The sequence below is a fragment of the Leuresthes tenuis genome, unplaced genomic scaffold (genome assembly GCF_036924035.1).
Source record: "Leuresthes tenuis unplaced genomic scaffold, fLeuTen1.0.hap1 SCAF_14, whole genome shotgun sequence".
NCBI lineage: Eukaryota > Metazoa > Chordata > Actinopteri > Atheriniformes > Atherinopsidae > Leuresthes > Leuresthes tenuis.
Window position 1 is genome coordinate 10,340,755 of NW_027325368.1, and position 26,225 is coordinate 10,366,979.

A 26,225-nucleotide genomic window follows, 5' to 3' on the forward strand; every position below is an offset into this window, starting at 1 on the left:
TGAAGACACAGAGAACAAAATGTTCTGTTCTAACACAAGTCAGGAATCCTTTACATGAAATAGCTGCCTGAAGTCAGGAAGTCACGAGCAGGCGAAAAGAACGGGTATTTTCTATTTTGAAGCTTTGTTCATGGATCTTCTGTATTTCGTTTTCTCGAGTAGAGATAAAAAATTTAAACACGGTTCCAAGGCCAGTGAATCAACTTTGCTGGCTTTGCCTCACTGTGGACAGACTCTATATCCCTATACACTTCAGAATTCATCTGGCTGAGTCTGTCCTCTGTCATTATCAATAAACAATCCTGAGCTGATACCAGTGGAAGCCACATACACCCAGGATATCACACAGGTTTCACAGGTGAGTTTGTATTCCTTATATCGTGAGCTGGTTTGTCTTTATAAGAAATGTTTTTTGGAGGGCAAAGTCTAAGCTAGCCTTTCTGTTCTTGAAGTATGTGAATAGTCTGCGTCTCAGTATGAACCCAATGCATCACCTCTTTTCATGTAAAAGGGTTCTTCACTTGGTGCCTTCAGCATACATCCAGTTAATTTTATGTTGCAGAGCTCACCAGAGTTCTTTTTTTCCCCTCCTTACTCAGGATACCCCAGAATATTGCTGCAGCCACTCTTAAAAGTTCCTGCTTTAATAGCCGTTTCCCTTGTACAGATAACTCAGATCGTGGTGAGTTGTGGGCTCACAGCAGCAGTTTCCAAATGTCAATGGCAACACATCTGGTAAAAACTTTTTTCTCCTGTATAATTCATGATGAAATAAGAGCGAAGAGCTCAAAAACAGCTTGTAAATCAACTGCTTGGAAAAAAAAATAAAAAAAATTTGTTGGCATCAAAGCGCTTTGATTCCAAAACCTCCCTTCAATCTGGATGTGTATACCATTAAACTGAAAGTCTGGAATTTAGGACAATATTCACCCTGTAACTATCACTTGAATTTGTTTTTGTTGCCATATAAAATAGCAAACAGTGTCAGTGTCCAACTATTTCCAGAGCAAACTGTATACAAAATATGGCTGCGTGCTTGCAGTCAACTTACGGTCAGTGCCTGCATGGCTACATGGGGATCCTTGTGGTTCACTCTTCTCATAATGGAGCGCAGACATTCTTTAGGTCTGTAACAGAACAGGAGAAATCTAAGGCCTGAAAAACATACACTGAAAGCTCAATGAAAATGTTTTGTTAGACATTTCCCTGCAGAGTGATTATTCGGAGAATAAGTTTGAGCCATCACAATTTTATACATAATATGGGGATGGAAAATAGTTTCAACTCAAAAATATGTTTGTGTGCGACTTTAAACTTAAGAAGGTTAAATAAATTACCCAGTGCGTGACTGCCCTATTTTATCACATATGTCCAGAATGAGGCCCCAGTCCTCAGCCGTGTTCATCTCACTGGTTGCTTTCTCTGTAGGGGTGAAACACAAGCAACATGAGAAACAAAGCAGAGATCTCACAGGTAGCAGAAGCAAGTTTTCTAACTTATTGTATTTGAAGAGGGATGCAAAGCGAGAGGAAAAGGTCTTTCACAGAAATAATAAAGCTTCTTTGGCAAGAAAGAAAAAAACTCACATGCAAGCCGTTTGCATGTGAATCCGCTATTTCTGAACTCATTTGGATAAAAACAAATGCATCTGCTTCTAAGCTTCATGTGTAGACCACAGGTATATTATGTGCCTTTGCAAATGAGCATAAACAGAGGAGATAAAGACAGCTGACAATGGTACAGAGGCCCCTTTCAAACAAACAGCACTGCAGTAAATACTAGTCTAGTACCACTCACAATGTTTGTTTAGTCTGAAGTATTTGAGACTCTAGGATACAGAATTAAGAACATTAACACATTACAGACTTTCATTCAGCGGTGTTTAGAATTCCGCTTTGGCATTAGGACAACAACATTAAACTCATGAAGTGAATGACTTTAATAATCATATCACAAAGCAAAGTTCTCTTGAAAAACATTGGGTCCTATATATAATATGTGGATGTTTCTTTAACATGTCCCACCAATCTGAATGTTACTGGTGACAAAACACACTGCCTATAGCCAAATGCACATCCTGATGGCAGAGACTGTTTCAAAACTGGACAATGCTCTCAGCTATGAAACAAAAACTGCTCAGGAACAACAATTCACTCAATTGGGCTCTAGACTTTCCAAATCTAAATCCGACAGAGCATCTGGGAGATGTGACTGAAACAAGTCCGATCCAGGGAGGTCCTATCATGCAAACGACAGGACCTAAGGGATTCGTTGTGATACTTCAGGACATCCTTAGAGGTCTAAGGTCCATGAAACAATGGAGCAGAGATGTTTTGGCTGGAAAAGTGGACCTAGGTGGCTTTACAGCAACAGTTAATTGGTGAGAATGTGAAATTCATATCATGTAGTAGTAGACATTATATTGCTCTAATGTTGGCTGTGGACTCAAAGAACTGTATTTACAGATGTATTTGGGGTGATCAGTAAGATAATTATGATGAATATGTGAAAATAAAATGCTGCAATACGGTTTTCACGATTGAACCTTTTTGCTTCTAATCCAGAGGTGCATCATACCATAAACATCAAAGCTGCTGAATCATCAGTGTGTTAGAATAATAAATGTCAGGTTCTTTAGACAAATAACAAAGTCAAGGACACATATCAAATTGGGAATCAATATATAGGGTAAGTATATGGTCTCAATATAGATAAAAAGACACCTTACAGCATGTCCATTTAAATCAGGATCGTCAGCCTGACAACCCACCCAATAGGAGCTTTGCCAGATTAGCATTAACAGAAGGGTTTGAGAGCTGTACATTAGCTTTGTGTGGTGCTGTGCGGTGATGTGTTTGTGTACTTTGTCCGCTCCCAGCACACTGTACATGCCAATGGGGTGGTTAACCACTCGTAACGGAACAAAGAGAGCAGAGGAAAACACTGCGTGACTTTATTGTTTCACACACCACCGCATCCTCTTTCACTTCCACTTAAATTGGGAGATGTCAGGCTCATTAAACGGGTTAGTCAACAGAGGGTAGAATACAGAAAAATAACGCTAATGATGAGGCAGAAAGCTCACTAGCTATTACAGTTAGCTAATGACAGCATTTGTGTTTAACGTCTATTCACAACTAACGTGCTCATAAAATAACATATGCGCATTTTAAGATTTGACAATTACTATTTTCTGTTTTAGCTAAATATAGAATACTACATATTATCGCACTAAGCTAACCGAAATGCTGCGAAAATATAAACAAGGCTATTTGATCACAGCTATGTGTACTAGCCTGCTACAAATAGCCCATAGTTCTGATTACTCACCAACATCTTGGTCAAAGGGGTTGGTCGTGAAGAGAGGCATCGCTGGTGTGTTGACAACAACAGATTTCGCCTTCCCCAGATATTTTCTTCCCCACTTATTCTTATTTCATACAATAAATACGCATAGTAACGACAAGTTGATGGGTGTTGATGTCGCTAGCTGACTCTTTTCTACACAGTCACTCCTTTTCGCCAGACGGCAACAAGCGAGGCATTCTGGGTAATTGAAGCAGTCAGTCCTGTGTGGAAATCACCTCTGTCATAGAAGACAGTCTAACACTTTAAGCCAAACAGTGGTCAATGTCTCTGTCTCGACCGTACAGTGGAGAAAATTAACCATAAGCTACAAATTGCCTTACCGTAAAAAAAAAAAATCATATCATCGTCAGGTGACGGTGGTCACGTGACGACTTATCGCGTTCACCAGTACCCGTTTCATTGTTGGAAATTACTTACATAAAGAGCAAAGTTACTCAGTGAAGTGTCGTGTTCCAGTAATAAACAATATAAATGTGAGTCTTTTCTTTAATGATAAAAAATTTATTAGAAACACTTTTGGATTTGGTTTGTGTAGTTGTGGAGCAACTGAGCGCTGATGGTTTCATTTTTAGGGGTCTAGCAGCGAAGCTGCAGAACCCTATTGTTTTAGTAGTTTTTCTTATTATTATTATTCTTCTACTTTCCGCTGCAATTGAAGTCTATGGCAGCCCCATTAACGCAATGGTAAAAAGTTGTGAAATTTGGCACATCTAATTAGGACAGTCCCATTAGCAAATTCAACAAATTTCGTGCCCAAATTCAAAACTCTCTAGCGCCACCAACGGTACAAAGTTTGAAGCCCATTCAGCTAAATAACTTTTGACTCGTTGATCCAAATTTAAAAAACAAGGTATCGTTGGATTCCTTGGATCATGACGATTCCAACGCACCCTATGACGTCATTTTCCGTCTGACTAGATTTTCCGCCATCTTGGATTTTGTTGAAAACCTTAAAAAATTTTCACAGGTCACAAATTTTGACCAATTCTCATGAAAATTGGCACACAGTATCTTTCGACCAATCCGCACAAAAGTTGCTCGTTTTTTACTTCAAATTCGACTTTTTTCAAACAGTACATCCAATCAAAGTTGACGGCGACTACGCCAAAAAGGACGTGAGGCCATATCTCAGCAACAGTTTAATCTTTTGACATCAAACTCATAACACATATTCATAACTCGATTTTGAAGAGGCCCAAGAATTTTGGAGACCTTTGACCTATAGGTGGCGCTATATTTAGAAAAAATGCATTTTTGCTCATATCTTTAGACCCGTTTGTCCAAATTTCACAAATGAGGTACCGTTGTAATCCGTGGATATAGCCGAGGTCAACGAATCCTATGACGTCATTCGCGCCATCTTGGATTGTCCGCCATTTTGAATTATGTCAAAAACCTTCAAAACGCATTACAGGTCACCCAGATTGTCTGATCTCCACGGGACTTGACATATAGAATCTTCAGACCATGCCCCACAAGAGCTATCATGTGAAATTTTTATATTCTCTTCAGTTTGCCCGTAGCAGCCAATCAAACTCAGCGATGACGCGCCAAACAGGACGTGAGGCCATATCTCAGCAACCATTTGATCTTTTGACATCAAACTTATAACACAGACTCATGACCAAGTCTTTAAGAGGCCCAAGAAGTCTGGTGCACTTCCACCTAGAGGGGGCGCTATAAGTAGAAAAACTGCATTTTGCTCATAGCTTTGGAGCCGTTGGTTCAAATTGGACAAATGAGGTACCGTTGGAATCCCTGGATGAAGACGAGTTCATCTCAAACACCAAACTTGGTCTGTGGACTCCTGATGCCCTCCTGAGCAGCCGCAGGCTTGCCTGCTGTTCTGCTAGACCCCGCCATCGCTGCTTGCAGCTATATTTTTTTCATTGATTTTGTTTATGAAGACACATGCAATGACATTAAACACTGCAAATGAATAAAAAGATACAAAAAATACAAAGTCAAATACATGTTTCTATTGATAATTTGTTTTTCTAAGCAAACAGTCCACACATATCTTTCACATTTTATTGTCATAAGTGTCCTGGCCTGACTCGTTGTAGCTTGTTGGATTAATGAAGGCACAATCAGCCTCAAAACAGATTACAGGCTGCTATTTAGTCATTATGCAATACATGACATGGTTAAAGTCAATTATTAAACACTACTGAATGATTATGTAAATCATAAACAGATATGTTTCACATACTGTATTTAGTACATAGGCTAAATCTTTCTATACTGGCTACATTACAGACATTTACATATTGTTTATCAGTACCATGTATCAGACTCATACTAGCAGGCTTATGCAAAAGATATACTGTCCCTCACAACACAGCAGCACCACTCACACCGAGCTTGATAAAAGGTCGAATTTACACTAGCTTTATTTCCTGTTTTCATACTTACATGCAGTCATTTGCTGGTGGTGACTGGATGCTTGACATTATTTGTTGGAGCTTATGTATAATTGAATCTCTGAAACTGTTAAGTATTTCACAGAATACAAACTAGTTCCACTTCATGAACAAAACAACACTGTTTTTCTTTTCTTTTTTTTTTCCACGAGTGTTACAATTCAGGAAAAGTTTGGGTAATTCATTACCATGAAATCCAAAAAAAAAATTAAAAAATTGTGACTTTTGTGAAATACTATTTACAGATACACATGTACAAAAACTGGCTGCATACAAATAATGACCTCGTACAGCCAAAATACACTACTATAATCTCACATTACTTCTCATGTAAATCGGCACAATAGTGGGATGGCTTTGTGCTTGCCCTGTCTTTGGCAACATACTGTGTTGTAAAGTGCCTCTAAAGACAAATATCAGTCCGAGTGTCAATGATGCCTGACTGGGCTGGCGTCAGAGTCCCTCAGTCATCTAGAGCCCTGGCTCATGACTTCCATTTTCGTCACATCTTCCACCTCAGCTTCACCCTTGTTTTCCAGAGGTCGCTCACACTGTTTCCTTCAGATGCTATGAAACTGGAACTTTCACTGTGAAGAAAGCAACAAAAATATGACAAACGATAAAGATTTATGCGCTGAGCAGTAGATATTTTTGAGGTCCATGGATCTCTTTTTTTTTTTTTGTTCCATTATACACTCCCACAAACGTGTTATAAGGGCCAGCCTTGGCAGGATCCCTGTTATTTTCATGAATGATAAAGGTGCCCGCTCACTCCTTATTGTCATCAAATTACCGGACAAAGTTAGGTACATCATGCTGGGTTGCATGTTGGGGACTGAGCACCATCTTGTGAGGAGCACATTCTGGCTGTCTGCACTGGCCATTGACCATTGTTGTGTGGTTAGCTTCGGTTATGACTGGCTAAACAGTTAGTCAGAAAGATCAAATCTTGAGTGGTGGAGGTGAGAAAAGAGAGAGGAAGAGGGCCTTTTAGAGAGAGTTGTATTGCATTGCCAATGAACAAGAAAAAGAATCTTGCACATTGGAAACTACATTTTAGACACCCTTAGACGCTGGGTCTTATAATTGATTATACTATTAAAAAAATATTTGAAATTTGAAATATATAAACTTATAAATTTGGTCAAAAATGTGCTTAACATTTTGTTGTTACCATTAGACATGATTTTAGAGAATAGCCTCCCAATATATGCATAAGGTTGAAGGGTAGTATGTAGGATCTCTGCATACAAAAGACAGCCTCTGTGCAGGTGGGATCCAGTAAGGCACAAAAACAGACCCAATAATCCTGGAGTTTAGTATAAATATATATATATATATATATACATGATGATGTTTTGGGTCATATTCATTATGAAATAATTAGAATGTTCTAAAGGGTTCCAAATCATTGTGGCCCACCCTAAAGTTCTATATATGAAGTTGGAGCTTTAAGAAATCATCACCTTTTATTTGGAGTGCCAGCATGTTAACAAACACTTGATTGTTTTTGCTCTTTTTTTACTTGGGATTTGTTTATAATGACAACAATAGAGAACACTACCCAAGCACACACATAACTAGGAGATTCAAAATTAAAACGTTTTTGAGACAAAGAAAGTACTCACAGTCAGAGGAACGTTCACAGATGAAACCGATGCGGTCAGTGCAGTAGAAATCGTTCCAGTTGGCATTATGTATAAGGCCAGCACAATCCTCGCCGTCTTCATGACCATGAGTCCAATTATCTGGTTGGCCGGGCTTCCACTTTCTAAAAAACAACCACAATGATGATTTGATACACTCATTCAAGCTTGTTGAGTTTAAATGAAAGAACCGTATCTTATCAGACATCAATAAAATACGTTCATAGATTCATAACTCACTTGAAAACAGGTATAGTTCCATCCACCCACTTCCAGATATTTTCCTCCTCTCTGTCAGTAAGTCCCAGCCAGAAATAGCCTTTCCCTGCCACTGCATTTCTTACAAATTGCTACAGATTGAAGAGAAACTGATATTTTACAAGAAAATATGTGGATAATTGGTTGATTTAATCATTTGAAGTCTGGAATAATATCTACCTGTTCCTCATTGTCATTGATGATGAGCATATGGGATGAAATGTTGGTACAAAACAGGTGTGCTTCATTAAAGTTGAGTCTCTGAGAACCAGAGGAGAAGTAATAGCAGCTGTTTCCAAACTTTCTGAAGTCAGGTGGACAACCTGGAAAATCTAAATATGAGAATTGTGCATTAAACGGAAAATCATCGGAGATGCAGCATAATTTTCTTAAGGTAGCAACATTTGGAAATATATACTTCTACTGTACTCATTTCAAACTTCCTGAAGTCATTGAACTCACCTGGTGTTTGTGAGGTGGTGACAGGTGGGGGCTGGACCTGCCGGGAGACAGAACCTTCTGCTTCCTTAGTGGGTACTGAAGCTAAAGTCGGCAGTGTGGGCTGAGGTTGCTTTACAAGTATAGGAGGTGCAGGTAGCCCTGGTAGACCAGGAGGTCCAGGAGGGCCGATAGGTCCAACGGACCCTCGTGGCCCCTCTATACCTGCAGGTCCCACTGCTCCTCTGGGCCCCTGCGGTCCTTGTGGTCCAGGCAATCCAGCTTGTCCATCCCTACCGGGAGGCCCAGCAGCCCCAGGTTCACCTTTCTCTCCAGGATTTCCAGGTCGACCTCCAGACCCTCTAGATCCTTTACCACCTGGAAACCCCCGAGCCCCCACTGGACCTTTTGGACCTGTCATACCCGGTTGTCCAGCAGCACCTCTCTCTCCTTTAGGCCCAACTGATCCGGGCATGCCTCGATCTCCTTTATCACCCTTTTGCCCCGGCTGGCCCATTGGGCCCTGGGGACCTTTGTCCCCCCTTGGGCCTTTTGGACCTGGTGGACCTGAACCATAAAAGGAGCCGATCAGTGAACTGTGTGTTTTGTTACTGTTGTGTGTCACATGCATTGAATTTACGACAGAATCAAATCAAATCAAAAGTAGATCATTTTCAACATGCTCACCAAGTATTTTCTGTTTCTTACCCTGCAAGATGGTGAAGTTGGTGATGAGCTGTGAGTGCTTGCTGTCCACCAGCTTCATCTCCTCCATCACCACAGAGAGGTTGCTGACCTCTTTGTCCAACTTGGCTGTCAGCTCATCCTGCTCAGTGCGCAGCTCTTTGCTGTCTGCCTTGACCTCTTCCACACTACTATTTAGTCCTGCTAACAGGTCTGAATGTTTCATCACTGTCTCTGCACAGGACCTCAGGCCATTCAGATCAGAGCTGATGACACCCAGAATCTGCGCGGCAAAGCTGACGTTTCCAGTCACGCGGTCCATGTCATTTTCATGTCTATCTAATCGCGCTTCCATCTCATCAAACTTTGATGAAGTGGCATTATCATGGTCCCTCTGGTGGTCCATCAGCTCACGCAAGCTCTGGTCATGGACCTCAGAGAGGGCTGAGGTGTTTTGGATTTGGCTGGCTAGAGTGCTGAGCTGAGCTCCCAAGTCATCCAGAGCATCACCGTTGGACCTCGCCACAGCGGAGTTGTTAGCTGCCAAGACCTGGATATTCTGAACCTTTTCTTTCAGCCACTCTGTGTCAGAACGTGTCTGTCTGGCAGTCTGCTGTAGAACCTGATAGTCATTCTTTAACTTCTGGACCGCCTGGCCTGCATCTTCAACTGTCTTCTGCAGAGTGCTGAGCAGATTGCGCTGCTGGGCTTGGGTGATATTAAGCGAGCTGACACTAACCTGGGTCTGGCTCTGCACATTGACTTGACCCTGTATCTCGGACTGGAGCCGTGCAGTGTCTTCCTGGAGGTGGTCAATCATTCCGTTGTAGGAGGCCAACGTCTGGTTGACCCCCCGCAGTGTGGCTGCACTGCCCTCCAGAATACTCTGCAGGGATACATGCCCACTTTGCATGTCATCTCCTGTGACACGAAGTTCTTCCAACATGTCACTGTTACTGGTTGCCCTGATGGAAATGTCTTTCAGTTGACTTTGTAATTCTTCCAGATCTGATTTGAAAGTCTTAATTTCACTTGTGGCATTGACTGACTTTTTTCCATTCTGATCATCTGAAAAGGTGGTTTGCAAAAAATGCATGTGTCAGCAAGGAATGCAACTAAAATAAAATTTCAAACTGAAAACACACCCACTTTTGAACAACATTGTGTGTTTAAACTATTCATATTTGGGATACAATCTCATGTTAGAGACTATTACCTAGTTTCTTTAAGTCCGTTTCCACAGCATTGATCTTGCCTCCATAGTTCTGAATGCCCTCTGTGACATTGTCCATCCTCTGGACCACTATTAAAAGGGGAAGAGGAGAAGGAAATCAATATGGAGAAATAAAGATTCTTTGTAAATATTGTAAGTTTTTCCAATCTCCATTTCATATGAGGAACCTTTCCCTAGTACTGAGAGACAAAGAGTGGGATATTGTCAAAAGAGTTACTGGTTACTTTGGTAGAGGATAGCTGTCTCAACTGAGGAGGATTTACTCAGACCAGCAGATGGCGCTGCTGTATTCATTCTTCAACAGTGAATAAGTGGAAAGTCAAACCGGAATCCTGAACACATGGGGCTGAACTGTTTTCTGAGATTTTTGTAACCAGGCAACTGTGCTTCTGTTGATTGATACAGATCGAAATGTTCAGATCACATTCATAAGTTCCACTTCATGAGTGAAAACAATTTGAAAAACCTTTTAAATGCCAAACAAGCATGCTCCCAACTCTGGATCCACTTTGTCCTTACATCTGCAACAAGAGCCCATCTCCTCTCTTCCATGGTTTATTTTTCTATTAGTAGGTGGGCGTCTAAAAACTCAAGTGGAAAACATCCTAAGCTTCCACAGTTATCATTCCAGAAGTGACACAAACATGCAACAATAACATGTACTTTGGACAAACAAAAGCACAAGGGCCTGGTTTCAAAGTGCTGTTGGCCAACTGCTGAGAGTTGGAGTATGCAGGGGTGGGGGGTCTGTCTGTCCTCCTTGATCTTGAATTCACCTTCATGCTCTCCTCCATAAATCCCTAGTCCCAACATTCCTTTAGCGGAAAAGCATTATGAGTTATTTAAGATTAAAATTCAAGTGAGGCTTACTGGCTACCTATTGGGCCAGGTTATGAGCAAGCATTAAGGAGTCAGCCAACCTGAGTCCTGGAGAATAATGAATAATGCTGATCAGTGCTGGAGCTGGTGCAGACACTTAGTGACACAGCAGGTAACACAAACAGAGCTCCAACTGACGAGGTCATTTGAGGACCAGCGGTATGTGCTGTGTAATGGATGGAGGATCCAAAAAAACCCCAAAACAAATAAAGACTCCAGCCAGCATTGGTTTCCTGCGAACTCAAACTTTTTTGGACACTTGTAGTCGTTTGTGAGTCAACCTGCGGTTCATCAGACAACAAATTGCAACCAAGCCATAAAACCTGCTCAAGGTTGTTAAGCTAAGGTCATCGCTTTACAATCATCTGGTACACATTAGAGACAAACAGTCAAAATCACATTGGCTCCACACTGAAACAGACTCAAAGCTGGAAGCCATAATATTCCTGACAGGTAGATTCTGATTTAGATCTAAACTTGATCTAGATTCTTTAATAAAGTACGTCCCTGCTGGAAGAGTGAGCTTTATGTTGCCTGTGGAGCAGGTAATACTTTGCAAAATGTTGCTCAAGGATCTTTTGACAGATTTTGTGTGATTGATTCGGGCCACAAATGTGTAGGATTGGACAATACACAGGACATTTCCTTCAAAATGAACTGAGATGACTGGAATTCCTCCCTGTTTCTATCTAGAATCACAGAGGTTCACACTGAGGTTCAAACCACAAAAAGGGTTTGCAGTCAGGACAGTGTTGCACAATGTATTTCCTGCTTTCTTACAGCTAGGGCTCATCTCTTAACCCTATAAGTTCAGTGGAGAATAAACAATGGGTTCTGTTGTCAGAGTTTCTTTCTGCAGTAAATCTTAAACTGAACTATCTGACTTAGCTGCAGCCAGTGACACAATCATTTGAACTTTATCAAACATCAGACATGAAGACAAAGCCAGAGAGAGACAGATTGACCATGTGGGAGGAAAGGGATGAAGTAACAAATGAAGAATATGCTTAAAATAGAGCACACATGTTTTCACTGTAATATTCATAAAAAACAACTTGTTTTTATGCTGAAACAACAGAATGTTGAGACTATCCAAAACATCGGCAAATTTCACCATAACTTCACAAGCATTAATTTCTTTTAAACAGCAGAGTTAATACATTTCTCAAATACTGTGGAATAAGTGTTCATTTACAGTTAAAGGAAGTTTTCTTTTATTTCACCCTGATATCAGTGTAAACGCCAAAGTATTAGAGCAAACAATTTTGTTAGTTTCACGCAAAATACAGTTTTTTTCATAATTATTCACTTTTGTTCGAAAAGAGACAAGACAGAAAATAAAGTGATATGGTGGCATGTCTTCAAATCTGAACTAAGGCAAGTGATGCTTTATGAGATTTATGCTGACGAAGCTAAACATGCCTTAATGACGATGTTTCCATGGAAACACATTACATTATAATTAGGAGGCTGCATAGAAGGTAAGACATCTTACACCTCACTGTAGTCTTCACCACATTCAAGTTAAGATTTTCTGAGTTCCTCAAGATCCAGTGTGTAGGAAATAGAAGCGTCTAGCTAACCGAGCCAAAATGTTTGCATACATTGTGTTGCTTCTGTCAACCACAGTGTTTAAATGTGGTTTATGGACATCGAGGTTTGCCACAGGGACACAGAAAAGTAAAGCATCGAACAGGAAGCAACTTTTGACATCTGTTTTGACTTACCTTTATATCCAAGTATGGCCACAGCTATGGTGAGCAGTGCACAGAGCACATAGAGGAGAGCAATGGCTGCCCTTAATGCCCAGTCATTTTTACACTTGGTACACTCTGTACCCTCTTGAATACCTGCAACATACAACAGAATCTGTATCACAAATCAGTTTACAGTATGCAGTGAGTTGGCTTAGTTATATCAACAGAAGCAATAGTAACTTATATCTGCACATTGAGCAACCGGATATGGGAGTAGAATAACATTAAATGAGCCACAAGTTTTCATTCTAAAGGAAAAGCACGTGGGACTTTCTGTTTTCATTTCACAACTAAGTTTCGTCTTGTCTATTGTGGGACACGCTGTACCTTTTTGTCAGCCAAGTCTCAACTGAAAACATTTAGCATCTTGAACAGGCAAGGCGACTCACTATGAAACTCTGAAAACACTGCATGTGTGACCCATATGGCACAACAGCACCATTCCTCACTGCCATCTGATCTACAGCAAGGGAGCAATGAAATCTTTGGTCATTTGTGTCACAGATGTTCACAGATGGCAAAAAGTGAAACAATGCCAAACATTAGGCACGATCTCTATTTGTCTTTATTAGTTTCGACCGAGTAGCTTCTGGTAAGAGGGCAGCTGGTGTATATTCACAACAAGCAGTGAAGGTCTTTATGGAACAAAGTAGAAACCTTGAACAATGTTGAAAAGAAAATGTTTCTGAAATAAATTTTTAGCCAGAGCAAAAAGAAACTGCTTAGAATACACTTTTATAGATGTCATGTCAAACTTTCTTTCACTCTTGGACAACCCAAAATACATTTTTCTATTTAGACTTGTGATTGGCCAAGAAGTCAGACTATAATACAGTTTTGTAATCAAGCTGATTAGATGGAAGATTGTAACCTGTCTAGTGGTCACAGTAGATAATGACAACAAAGCTTAATATTTCTCTTTCAGACATGACATAAAATAATGATAAATAAGTAGAGGAGATCATGCCTTAGGGACAACCCATACGTTAGTGAAAACATGCCCCCTGGCATTATGGGTAGTTCAGCTTTTTCCATTGGGGGAAACATTCCACAGCTGGAATGACATCTTTACATGACTTCCTCCCTCAAGCAGCCTCAGAGGCGCAGGTCTGCCCCTTTAAGTCATATCACCCGTATTGGCACTGAACATAGCCTAAGGAGGTTTCATACTTCCCAGTAAGGGGTGGGCCAGGACCACCAGAGGGGTACCAGGGGGTTGGCCTCTCGGCTTTGGACCCAAACATCTGTGCAAACATCACATCTGACCACCTGAAAGAGACCAGTTCAAGGACCTAGACATGGATATGCTGGCCACTGTTGTCCTTATGTGTACCAAGAGTCTTGTGCCGGGAGTGAGTGTGGAAAAATTCTAACAGAGAATCTCCCACATGCTGCTGAAAGCACAACATAGCACCATGCAAACAACCAGCCAGGTGGCTGCAGGTTTTGGGTCAGGAACGAGGCTGGGGAGGTTTATGTGTCCATTATACATTAACCTGCTCTCTGGCAGTATCACATGTTTTCTAGCTGGGATGGTAAATTAAAAATATCCTACCAATTACAGCCCTTTTTCCCTTCAAAAAACATTTATTTTAATGATTAACTCGTCTAAAATCCTCCCTAGAGCGTACAGATTCGTCAAGGTACAATGCACCCGCATACCTTTGTTAATTAGATTATGATGGTATTACTGCACATCCTAAACGCCTTACTTTAAAATTCATTATCATATCACAGTTGTACCACTTGAGTTTTTAGACGCCCACATACTGACAGAAAAATAAACTGTGGAAGAGAGGAGATGGGCTCTTGTTGCAGTTGTAAGGACAAAGTGGATCCAGAGTTGGAGCATGCTGGTTTGGCATTTAAAATGTTTTTCAGATTGTTTTCACTCATGAGTGGAACTTGTGAATGTGGTCTGAACATTTCGATCTGTATCAATCAACAGATGCACAGTTGCCTGGTTACAAAAATCTCAGAAAACGGTTCAACACCATGTGTTCAGGACTCCTTTGACTTTCCACTGATTCACTGCTGATTTATTAAACTTTCCAAATAAAAAATAAATTAAAAAAAACATTGAATAAGCCAAAACAAAGCACTCAATCAGAGATCGCACTTGGTCATGGAAGCTTGAAACATGGAAACTCAACTGCAAAGTGATGCATTTTTAGACAGAAGTCATATTTTCAAAGAAAGAGTAGACTTGAATTGTATTTCTATGATCTGCTCCATAGTGAGGGGACAGCTATGGAAAATGCTCAGTCATTTTTGGGATCCTGGCCTAGAATGTGGGTGTTAGGTGTTGTTAGTCCATCATGTGAAAAAAATGTCTTTGAAATAAAACCGAAGATGCAGAAAAAAACATGTCTGGATTACAGTATATTTAAGCATGGTGTGTATCTTTACATTTTGACATTTCTCCCCTTAACTCTATTGCTGTTTCACACATACTGTATTATATAACTTTGCCGGGAAAGGTTACAAACTGAGTGCTTTTTTTCCCCCAAAGTAATACTTCCACTAAACTAACACTGAAATTCATTCTGGCCAGTGCTGCTCGTGATTCCTTCCAGAGTTGTAACTTTTTCCCGCTGCACATCAGCAACATGTTTTCTATTTCCTTCCAAAAAGTTTTGCTCCAACAACAATTCTTTCCTATTTGGTACACACAATAGTGATGAAGAGTTATCACCACCAGGGAATCTGCTGTGTTCAATGACATAGAATCCAGAATGAAAATAAAACTACTGAGTTTCTATGTGCGTGTTAAATGAGGGCCAAAGAGTTCCAGCACAATTTTGTGGTTTGTTTTCTATAGAGGATGTTAAGCTATGTTAAGAAAGAATATAGTTAAAACACATACTGTCTTTAATACTGATGATGATAATCAAAGAACACTGAGGCAACGTCTTTCACAATCAAAAATTTCATGTACAGTCTCTTCAAAGTGAGAATGGAAAATCCAGGGGTCATTGGAAGTTTTTTTTAATTCTCCTGTGTATTCTCTGCATCCTGAAATTTCATTACAGCCCCCTGCAAGACCTCATTAGTCAGCAAGTGCCTCATATTTCATAGAACTACTGTTAGTTCTTCCGTTCTACACATAAACTATTACATTACTTAACATGCTGACACATGCTTGTCATGGACTGACTGAGAACACAAGGCCTGATGCAGAACACTGGAGGGTTGAGTCTGTTGAGAGCAACAAGCTGGAAGACAGCCAGGCCAACCCTGTCAACAGACTGAACTCGAGCCATATAAAATCCTGCAGTGTATCTGCCTGCAGTGCTTTCAGTCTCTGTAGACGGACATTTTTTCAACGCATATGGACAGATATGCAGTCCATAAAAAAGCAAACAACGCAATGCTCCGGGGATGATGCTACACGTTGAGTAAATAGGCTACTGATTGGTAGAAAAATTAGCTTGAGCTGGCTGAAGCTGCGAGGGCCCGACAACAACAGATTTCACAACCAAGAGTACAAAGCATCTAAAACTGCAAACAACATAGAAATGCAGGTGAAAAGCTCAGATAACAACTGCACTGGACAATCTTCATGATCTTCACACTTAATTAAGATAATTGCAATGCTAAAGGTCCAACAACAAAGCTAACACAACCAAGAGAAGCCCACAGCACAGACTGCTCCACATATCTATGAGACTGACTCTAAGTGGCAGAAAAACGCTATAATATGTAGATGCGCACTTGTGATACACCAGCGGAGAACAAACTGAAATCTATGTTGGGCCCCTATTTCCAAAGGGATTATCAAATGAAAAAAAAGCCTTGAAAGACGAGAGGTGCGACAGACGATACTGTAACTTTTTGTAGTTCTGCTGTGAAGAGAAATGACAAATAAATAAACTCACTGGATTTAAAAAATCTCAGCTCAGAACAACACTGCAAACATGGAAGATACAGAACTGAAGTCATGCTAAAATTGGTTGATCTGTTGTCTGGTGGTGAAATCTAGGCTAAATGTGGACATCTAATCAATGCCTTCAAAAAAAGGAGGGTTGGTGGCTGCAGCCCATTTTTGCCTTTTAGATGTTATACAACCAAAAATTGCTCCGTCTGTAATATGTCTGTCTGTATCATCACATACATTACTTAGAGAAAGGTATGCAAAGTTATGGATACGTTTTTCATTGTATTGTACACTTCTTGAGATACAGTAGGCCTGCTGACAGGCAATCAGCTGTTTTCTACACAACTTCATGGTATTCACGAGTGTATAAACTGTTGGAAAGCTAAGATACTTGTGATTCAACTGATGCAAATCACTTAACAATTTTATGACCACAAGGTACAATCAAAATTACAATTAAAACAAAAAGTACAATACTGAGGCAACTCATCTATAATATGCTATATGTTTAATTTTAAATGTCCAAGGAAGAAAGCACTGCATAAAGCAGCATGGCTGCAGCGTGACGTTTCTGTATTCTGTGTGTCTGCTCATGAAGAAGTAAACTGCATTCTGGATAGTTTTTAGACTTTGTGGGATTAAAATGTGGCACGAACAACACCAAAAGTAATTCTACCATTCAAGATGGAGAGGAAACATGAGGAGTCTGTGGGTGGAAATATTAGAGACTGACATTTCTGTGGACCCATTTTTGGAAAGCACCTGAACATACCTTTAGAAGAACTGTGGAAAATATTTATTTTTGCGTTTCTTTTTACACCACAGCTATTACAGACAGTTTTGGATTCAAAAGGACTTTTTCTCATTAGTCTCTTCAACCATCTGTAACTTATTCACAGTAACAGTGTGAATGTATGGGGAAAAATATTTGAAGTGTTACCTTTCAAAAGAAACCAAAATCCAGCATTTACTCCATATGACTCTAGAGCAGCTCTCAATTTACTGTGGATATGGCCGGGAAAGGGATTCTAGGGTCATTTTACCGAAATGGGAGTGTTAGATTCATTGTTGTTGTGAAAGTGAGAGGCAGAGGATCAGGAAGAAAAGAAAAAAGCAGAGAGAAAGCTGGGGGCTGTCCAGTGCGGTGTCTGTAAAACAGCTGTATTTCATTTGGAATCTGACTAAGCTACAGAAAAAAAAAAAAAATCAACACTTATTTCTCCATATTCCATGTACCTGCCATCAGACTTGCTTGCATGTGCCATCTCACTCCTGGCTGGTAGTGGAAATTTCCATGGCAACACAAAGAAAGCCTGTACGACCTCGAGTCTTTTTGTGTGAAGAGCCTTTGTGCAGAGTGTGAATGCAATGTCATATTCAGTAACTGGCTGGCTACCACAGGAATTCTTTGACTTCATGAAAAGCTGAATTTAGTAACAAGCCATAAAGCAGGAGTCACACAGACAGGCCGTGCTTGTCTGTCAACTCCACCTCGGTGGAGTAAGATAGATTATGATGTTTTCTCACATTTCCAGAGAGCACACAAATACTTGTCTTTTAAGTGGTTAAAGAACTGTGTGGTAACCATCTACATATGTTAAAACTATGATTACATCTAATTGTGGTTTTGTAATTTCCATGATCAGTGTTATACTGACGCATTTTGGTTTGAAAAATGATCGGGCAAACCACATAAGCGTAGATACACAAAAAATGTACAGTTACAAACAACAACAAACATGGATACAGACATGAATGCACTCACCAGATTTAGGTGAGGAGCAGCTCTGGTTTTCAAATGTATCCTACTTTTTTTCTTTTGCTAGAATCCTCTTTGGGGACTTTTGTAGCTGTGGCACTTCAGTATACACTGACTGGAAAACTTCTGCATGCTTTTTTCACCGAGTTATTTCAAAATTCATTTAACAAACCTGTCCCAATATCCTTTTTTTGAATATCAATAACAACCTCTAGACATTTCTGCAAAAAATCAAATGATGATTCACAGAGATGCATGTGAGGAAGGGAATGCAGGGAAACAAAGATGGTTCCAAGCAACAAAGACTGATGGAAAAGACGGATGTAAAATCTCTCAGTTGTTACCAAACATTTAAGATCCATTGACAAGACATGAGCTGATGGCTCTGGTGAGTAATTCAAGGGGACCTGCACTGGTGTGAGCGTACCATCCTGGTCATACTACTGCGAGGATATGTTCCAGCAGCCTAGACATCAAACTACTGGCAATGAAGGAGAAGTTCACACAACAAACAGAAACTTGTAAACATACTTCCCTCCTCTAACCAGGCTAACCAGACTAACAACATGTGATCACAAAACTCTGCATCACCTTGCTGTTGTTTCTTGTATTCTTGTGAGATTTAATAATTCTTAAACAGTATTCATCTTTACTCTGTATCTACAAGATATAAATAAGAACATATGAATGAAAATTGTAACAATCAAAAGAACTAATGCACAGAAAGTTCATATGCTCACTTGAGATGGTATTTTGCCTGTTTTAAAGAAGACTTGCTGTGTAATAGAGAGAATGGAAACTACTTGTTGAAGCTTGTCTAACCTGGCAAAGACAAAAAATATCTATAAACACATGAGACTGACTGGTGTCTTCTCATATATTCCCAGATATGAGCTCCTGAAGAACAACTCTCTCCATTTTCTAATTAGAACAACTAATTCTTCCAGAGAATTCCAAACTCTAGCATTGGAGCCTATGGTTTATGGAAAAAAAGTTTGCTTCAGATTTACTACTCGGGTGAATGGAAACCTGGTTAGTTGCTGTTACAAAACCATTTCCCTTTTGGCATTTCAAAGTTGTTCTAAGTCTAAGTACATCCAAGGAAGAAGCAGAGAGCACATCTGAGGCTAATGTAAATGGGTAAGCATCATAAAAATACACCGGACCACACTTTAGGTGGCATAAAATGAAAAATCTGTTTAACGCATGATGTAATTCCCACTGAGCAGGTCATGAATGTGCGTAGGATCTCCATCCAGTTCTTACTATTAAATTTCACTATAATCTCAACCTCATGGAGGCCGTATAAAGCAAGTCAGGACCAACAAAAAGTGACCATTATAAAACTTAATGAAAAACAACCCAAACAATATTGAATTAATAGGTCATGAACTGACAAAACCCACCAAAAACAAATGATCAGCAGCAATGAACACATACTGTATTTTGCTCCTTCATTTCATCAGTCCATTTTTTTGTCTTTATTGCTTTGTTTTATTTTGGACTGATGTATCTTTACTTATTTGTCTTGCCTTCTGTACCCGAGGCGTGGTTCCTCTGACCCCTTACTTGAGATCATTTTGAACCTTTAACTGGGCTGACGAGATATAAGGAGTTATGGTGTCCCCCTCTGGCTCTTACAGCTAACAATTACATGCAGGAATGTTAACAAGTAAGCACTGTCCGACAGGGGAAGTTACCACTGCGACAAATTACTAAGACATTAAGCTCCCTGAATTGCTGAGCCAGCCTAGGATGCCTTGGCTTTTTTTTTTTAGTCCTCACTAACAGGTTTATAGTTCTTATAAATGGGCCCCAGTCCTCAGGCACATCTGGGCCTTGTTACAGTGGAGCCAAATCAAAGGACGCATGCCAACATTTGATACATCATTCCTTCATGCCAAGCATCATAAGAATGAGGGGCTGAGTCTTAACTTTGTCGTCAGTGGGGCTATTTTGGGTGTTTTTATAAGAGCCCCCTCTCAGTGGTGCTCACTTCCTTTTCGCATTTAGAATGCAGATCAGAGGTTTACAGTAAAACATGTGTATGTTGAGAAGTCTGGAAAAGAACAAATAGTGAATGGCTGCACGTGTGAACAGGATGACATACATAAACACACATATTGCCTAAAATTGACAGAGCAGGAGATTTCTATTTTTTTTTCATCATATATACAGTTTCTTTGAAGGCCTTGGCCAAATATCATAATCTAAACAGTATACTGGCATACATATTGCAATGTGGTTGGATGTGTTTGGAGGACTCTTACTTACCAAGAATGCACTTAAAAAAATGTATTGATGTGTCTTTAAAAAGACTGAATTTAAAGAATGTATTAAAAATAAAGACAAGATGGTTCTGTTTCGAAATGAACACAATCTAATTGAAGTTCTTTCAAATACACCGACATGCTTACAGACATTTGCATGAAACACCACAAGACTTATACCAAAATGGTGGAATGGAACTTGATTTTTCAGAAAACATTTGCAGTGCATTTCTTGTTCTTTTAGTATGCTGTGGCTGTGGTAAAAACAACAACAACAACAACACAGATCTGTTAAAACAGAGGTTGAGATCCAGTGAAGCAGGGAACATGGAGTTGATTATATCTCGTTCTGTCATCCCATCTGTGCTTGGTTAGAAGAAGACAGGCTATGACAAATGGGTCATATATCGTAATCCCCGAGACAGACTTTTAAGCACGCAAGTGTGCCTCATTAACAAAGCTGGGCCACTGTGTTAGTGAAACTTTATGCTGCAGGATTGGATATCAAAAAAAGCCTATTTCTTTCCTGCAGGTCAGCAGTTTCCATTTAAATACAAGTTTAACTCTCTTGGTCTCACAATGCATGATGAGATTTAGAGAGCCCCACTATGTAATGAAATACAACTTGTTAAGTCCTGTAGGTTCACAGAAAGCTGCCCAGCAGAGGTAGCATTGGCAGACAGGATCTTTTAGTCTAACTGAGACTTTATATTACCTGTGAAAGCTGTACAGAACAACTCAAACAGCACCTGCATCTCAACCATTGTGCAGAAGTTGTGTTTTTTTTTTTTTTTAAAGCAAGCACACACAAATGTATGTACGTTTATGCCAACACACATGTAGAAACCTATGCAAAACTGGCTTTCAGCTTAGCATTTTTACGTCTCTTCTCTTTTATCATAGAAAATAACAATGAAAATGTGTGAAGTTAAAAACAGATCACATTCTATTTGACAAGCTACTGCTCTAAAAATGTGCCTAAAGCATGCAAGATAGATTTACTATTTTCATGTGTTGAGAAGGGACCTCTCAACATAAATTTGCCATGAGCTCACTTGCATGGTCTAGGTAGTCCAGTCCAGCCAGATAATTTATTACAACACAAATCAGCACAAACATGTCTTTTACCTTAGGAGGAAAGAGATGTTTAACTGAGCAAAGAACTAGTGAAAGACAGACATTACATTTCATGCACCTCTTATCTGTATGCACTAAGTGGGTAGTTTATGTATTTCTGGAACAATATATTTCTAAAAACACAAAATCTGAATTGAAAAAAGAAAAACATTCCTTTAAAAAAGACATTTTACGTGCATGCATTTAGAAAAACATGGAAGCTATAAACTAACTTTATTGGCTTTAGTGGGGGACAGGAGCCCTCCTGGCTCCTCTTGCTCATGTTCCAGTAGTGGCATGTTGGAATGAGGTCATTTCAAGTAAAACAGGACCATGTGAACCTCAGCAAGAGGGAGAAGAGGTTGGTCACTGATCCTGACTTTCACTATATCACTTTGACCAAAGGGGTATCAATTCCTTGGGGTTTGACTTATGACTAAACGTTCTCCTGCCATCACTACGTATGTTTGCACAGTTTTGTTTGCAATAAACACTGAAGACAGCAGTAGTCTTTTAGGTTTGTTGTAGAAATAAAAGAAGCACCACAACAAAAATCAGCAAATGATGGCATAACATGAACAAGAGTATGGATACAGTTTTTGCAGGAATGAATAGGAATACAGAATAAAAGAAAATAGATTTACAAGACACGATTACTCTGACCAAGGACACAGTTGTTGTTCAGTTGGGGACCCATGGTAAGTGTAAGCTATGTGGATGTGAAACTCTTTAAGCATTCATAGGAAATTAGCCGTGATATTCTGTACACTTAAGGGGAAAAAAACTGCCTTTCTGTCTATTAAAGCAAGCATAGCAATTTAAAATCAATAGGAATTTCTAGCCAATGATTCAAAATCAGCAAACTTGATGTTTTCCTTTTTATTTTAAAACATATCATAAAAATCTGAAAACTTCCAGCAAGGAAATGAAGCTCAAAGCTAGCAAGTTGGCGGGTCACCAATATCCTTGCTTGTGTAAGCATATCCCTGCCTTAAGCAGTCCCCTGTGGGTTCTTTGACAGCGTATCAGTCGTAATGTAAGACACAATGAATCAATAATAATGTCTTGTGACTTTCACTTTCTCAGCGTCAAAAACAAACTGCTGTTTGAGCAGATGACAACAGCTAAAACCTACAAAAGAAAAGACAAAAACATTGAATAAAAGGCTACATTTCCCTCACAGTTTCTCTTTTTAAGATATAACCTGAAACGTTTTAGATAAATAAACCTCTTAGAGAATATATTTAACCAGATTCTTTGAGGCCTTTGTGCATATGTTTACAATAGTCTTTCACTGCAGTAATTACAATTTTTCTTATTCCAGCTGTAACCTTTATCTATACAGCTGCTACATCAGCTATATTGTCCCACACAATGTTATAAAAAAACAATGCAATATTAGTGACGAATCATCAAGTCCCTATTGGGGGAACAGCACTGTAATTAATCTAGTAAATATGGAATGACAATACTAATTAGCAGTTAGCGCAGTGCTGATATGTAACATTCAAATTCAGAGCAGGCTGATTCTGGCTTGCAGCTGTGTGTGTGTGTGTGTTTGGTTTTATATGATTATGGGGGCCAAAGCCTGACAGGACAACAAACTTATGGGGAAGTCTTGTAAATGTGGAGACCAAACTGCAGTCACCACAAGTCCAAAGTGAATTTCTGGGTTAGGACATGGATTTAGGAAAAGATTTAGGGTTAGGCATTCAGTTGTGATGGCTAGGAAAAATGTTAGGTCAATTTCATGTCCCCACAAAGTTATTGATACAAAGATGTATATGTGAGTGTGTATCTCTCTATAATGAACATAATAAACATTTGCAGAAATATATAATTCAAATTGTAAGTAGAATGAATGGTCAGGCATACGCAAACTGAGATTCATTAGATGAATCCAGAGTGATTAGATGTGCAAATGATAGATAAGCTGATTTTCTAATATCATGGATATCTCACTTGGTTTGAAGAAAACTGTAAGTATAAAAAAAAAAGCCAGTACAAAAAACAGAAACAAACATGATAATGCACTGAGAAACACATGACAATACAGTGAACTTAATCATATCAAGACAGACAAATATTTCTTAAATCCAAAAATTCCAACATCACTGATTACATGTACACTAAACAAGCATGTAAAATGTGTGTTAATATGCCCCACAGGTTAACAGATGGCCCGACCGACTTTATTCTGACTGGGCCATTGCTCTGAATAAAACTGTAATATTAGGTTATGTGCAAATTAAGCTAATATGCTACTGCATCTGTATATAGACTTTGTGAAAAAGGCTGATGCAGTCTTGAATGTGAAGCCAATGTGGAAATAGCTTAAGTACTACATTCTTAATTCATTGCAATTGCTCTTAAATATTTCACTACAGTATCATAAATTAGATTTGTTCCCTTCAGCAGCGTGCTGGTGGTTCTTTCCAAATACATTTTAAAATTAAGAAGACATTATGTCACAAAGATCGGAATGCTTGTCCAAACAGCTTTTAAGGATCACTCTCCAGTTCCAACACTTATGACACCAAAAAGGTGCAGAGGAAGGAAAGAACCTCATGTTAAACTCGAGGCTTTAAAATGCTCATCGTCAAACTGCTGAGAAAAGCATGGTTGCCACAAGAATATTTTGAACATGGTCTATGGATTTGTGCCTGAAAGAGTTGCTATAGCAACACACCATCCAACTGAATGTAAATGTATAGTGTGAGAAATGCATCTCAACTAATTTTGTGTTCCAGAGGTTCAGATGTTCTCATTCTCTGCCAGCAAATTAAACCATAAAAGATCACAAGAAACGAGCACAGTACAGTGAATAAACCTAAAAACTCTTTCTGCCTCTAGCTGAATTTATTTACAGGGTTAAGCAGAATGCAGAAGGGCCACAAAAGCAAGAGCTTGAATGAGGTTGTGTTTTTAGACTGAAATAAACATGTTACCATGAGTGGTACTCTTAAACATCCCTGATGTCATTGTTTCTCCTGAACACCATAGTTGTCTTAATACCAGGAAAAATGTGCAGCAGTGTGATGTCAAAGCTCGCAGAATGCAATCTGTATCTGGGAAGACAGATCCACACTAATTTAAACCTCACCACAATAACATGAGAACAAATAAACTGAGACATATTTTGTCACGTAGGTTGTGAATATTTCATTACATTCTCATATCAAGTCCAAAACCACAGCACGAGTGCGCCGCTGAACTCTGCAATTAACTTCATAAACCATCTGTGCAGTTGTGTTTTTTTGTGTGGTCACGCCTGCTTGCTGGGTGGCCCGACGTAGAAGCATTTACAATACTGAATCAGCAGCAATCATCGCCCAGTCTGATGTGCATAGAGTTTCTGCTGCACTCCATCCCATCCCCACACAGCACTTTCAAGCTTCATCACCCTGTAGAGCCAATAAAACCACACAGTGTGGACCGCCAGCTATCCAGCCAAGTCAGATTTTACTTTTGGGATAACACACTGACCACAGAGAAGATGGTATCTGACTGCCTGTTTTTCATGTAGCAAATGGTAGAGAAGCTATGTAACGTATCATTGAGTTAACTCTTTAATCAACATATGCTTTACAGTATGAAAACTGTACAAAGTGCATAAAGGACACTTATAAGATTTCTATATTATTAAACTAATGGCTATGACAAAAATGCTGCCAGAGCTCCTGTGTTAATCAGTTCAATATAGACTGGACACATTATTGGCTGACCACACAGTGTCCTTGAAGCAGAGTCGAAAACTGCAAGAAGGAAACAACCCCAAAATGGATGTGACTAATATTACATCCAGGGTGTTTAATATCAGATTGAATAATCATGTTAAAAAAAAAAAAAGCAAATAGGAGTCTTAAAGAACTTATATTAAAGTTTTGTAACATTTATGGCGATCTATTAGCAGAAAAGAAATACAATATGACCAGTCCGGGCAGATTCAAACCTCGCCTTTTGGGAGACAGCCTTAAACAGAGACATTTAACAGAGCTAAATGAAGACATAAGGTACTATGTCAATGTCAAACTTTACTGTCAAAGGTTTGCAGCTGTACAGTAGAACTTCAGGAGGAGGTCGAACTCTGAGACCATAATGTCTTTAAGCCTGAGTAATAAAGTCTTATTCACCTCTTATTTGAAAATTTGGCTAAAAAAAAGCAATCTGCTCTACATAACTAGATCTTACATATCTAATTTTGAGGAATGTTGGAAAGGTGAAAGTGAAATAGAGTCGATCCTGCTGACACAAAAGTAGGTGAAGGTTGGATCCAGCAGACTGTTTCAGATATTTGTTTTACAGATGTTAATACACAAAGATGTTGGACACGATCTTTTGAAACACTTAAGCACTAGTAAATAGAGAAACTCTATGGCAGAAATTTTTCACTATCTTGTAAATAGAAGCTTTCATGCATAAACAAGAATAACACTGCACAGTGTGCTGGTTGTGGGCCAATGTAAGCACAGCCAGAGCAACAAAAGCACCACAGCCAGGTCTGAAAGTCGTAAA

General features: G+C 39.4%; 1 protein-coding gene across 1 annotated transcript in view; it reads right to left on the minus strand.

Moving 5' to 3' along the window:
- Positions 1-26,225, minus strand: part of LOC140269169 (collectin-12-like) — a 42,636-nt gene that overhangs the window by 8,344 nt on the left and 8,067 nt on the right. The window contains exons 3-13 of the mRNA XM_072364194.1: positions 12,659-12,781; positions 10,035-10,121; positions 8,843-9,886; positions 8,159-8,701; positions 7,877-8,028; positions 7,679-7,788; positions 7,421-7,563; positions 7,318-7,352; positions 3,331-3,430; positions 1,338-1,422; positions 1,052-1,127 (exon numbers count right to left, since the gene is read on the minus strand). Coding sequence (XP_072220295.1) covers positions 1,052-1,127; positions 1,338-1,422; positions 3,331-3,430; positions 7,318-7,352; positions 7,421-7,563; positions 7,679-7,788; positions 7,877-8,028; positions 8,159-8,701; positions 8,843-9,886; positions 10,035-10,121; positions 12,659-12,781 — 2,498 coding nt within the window. The remainder of the gene's footprint in view (positions 1-1,051; positions 1,128-1,337; positions 1,423-3,330; positions 3,431-7,317; positions 7,353-7,420; positions 7,564-7,678; positions 7,789-7,876; positions 8,029-8,158; positions 8,702-8,842; positions 9,887-10,034; positions 10,122-12,658; positions 12,782-26,225) is intronic.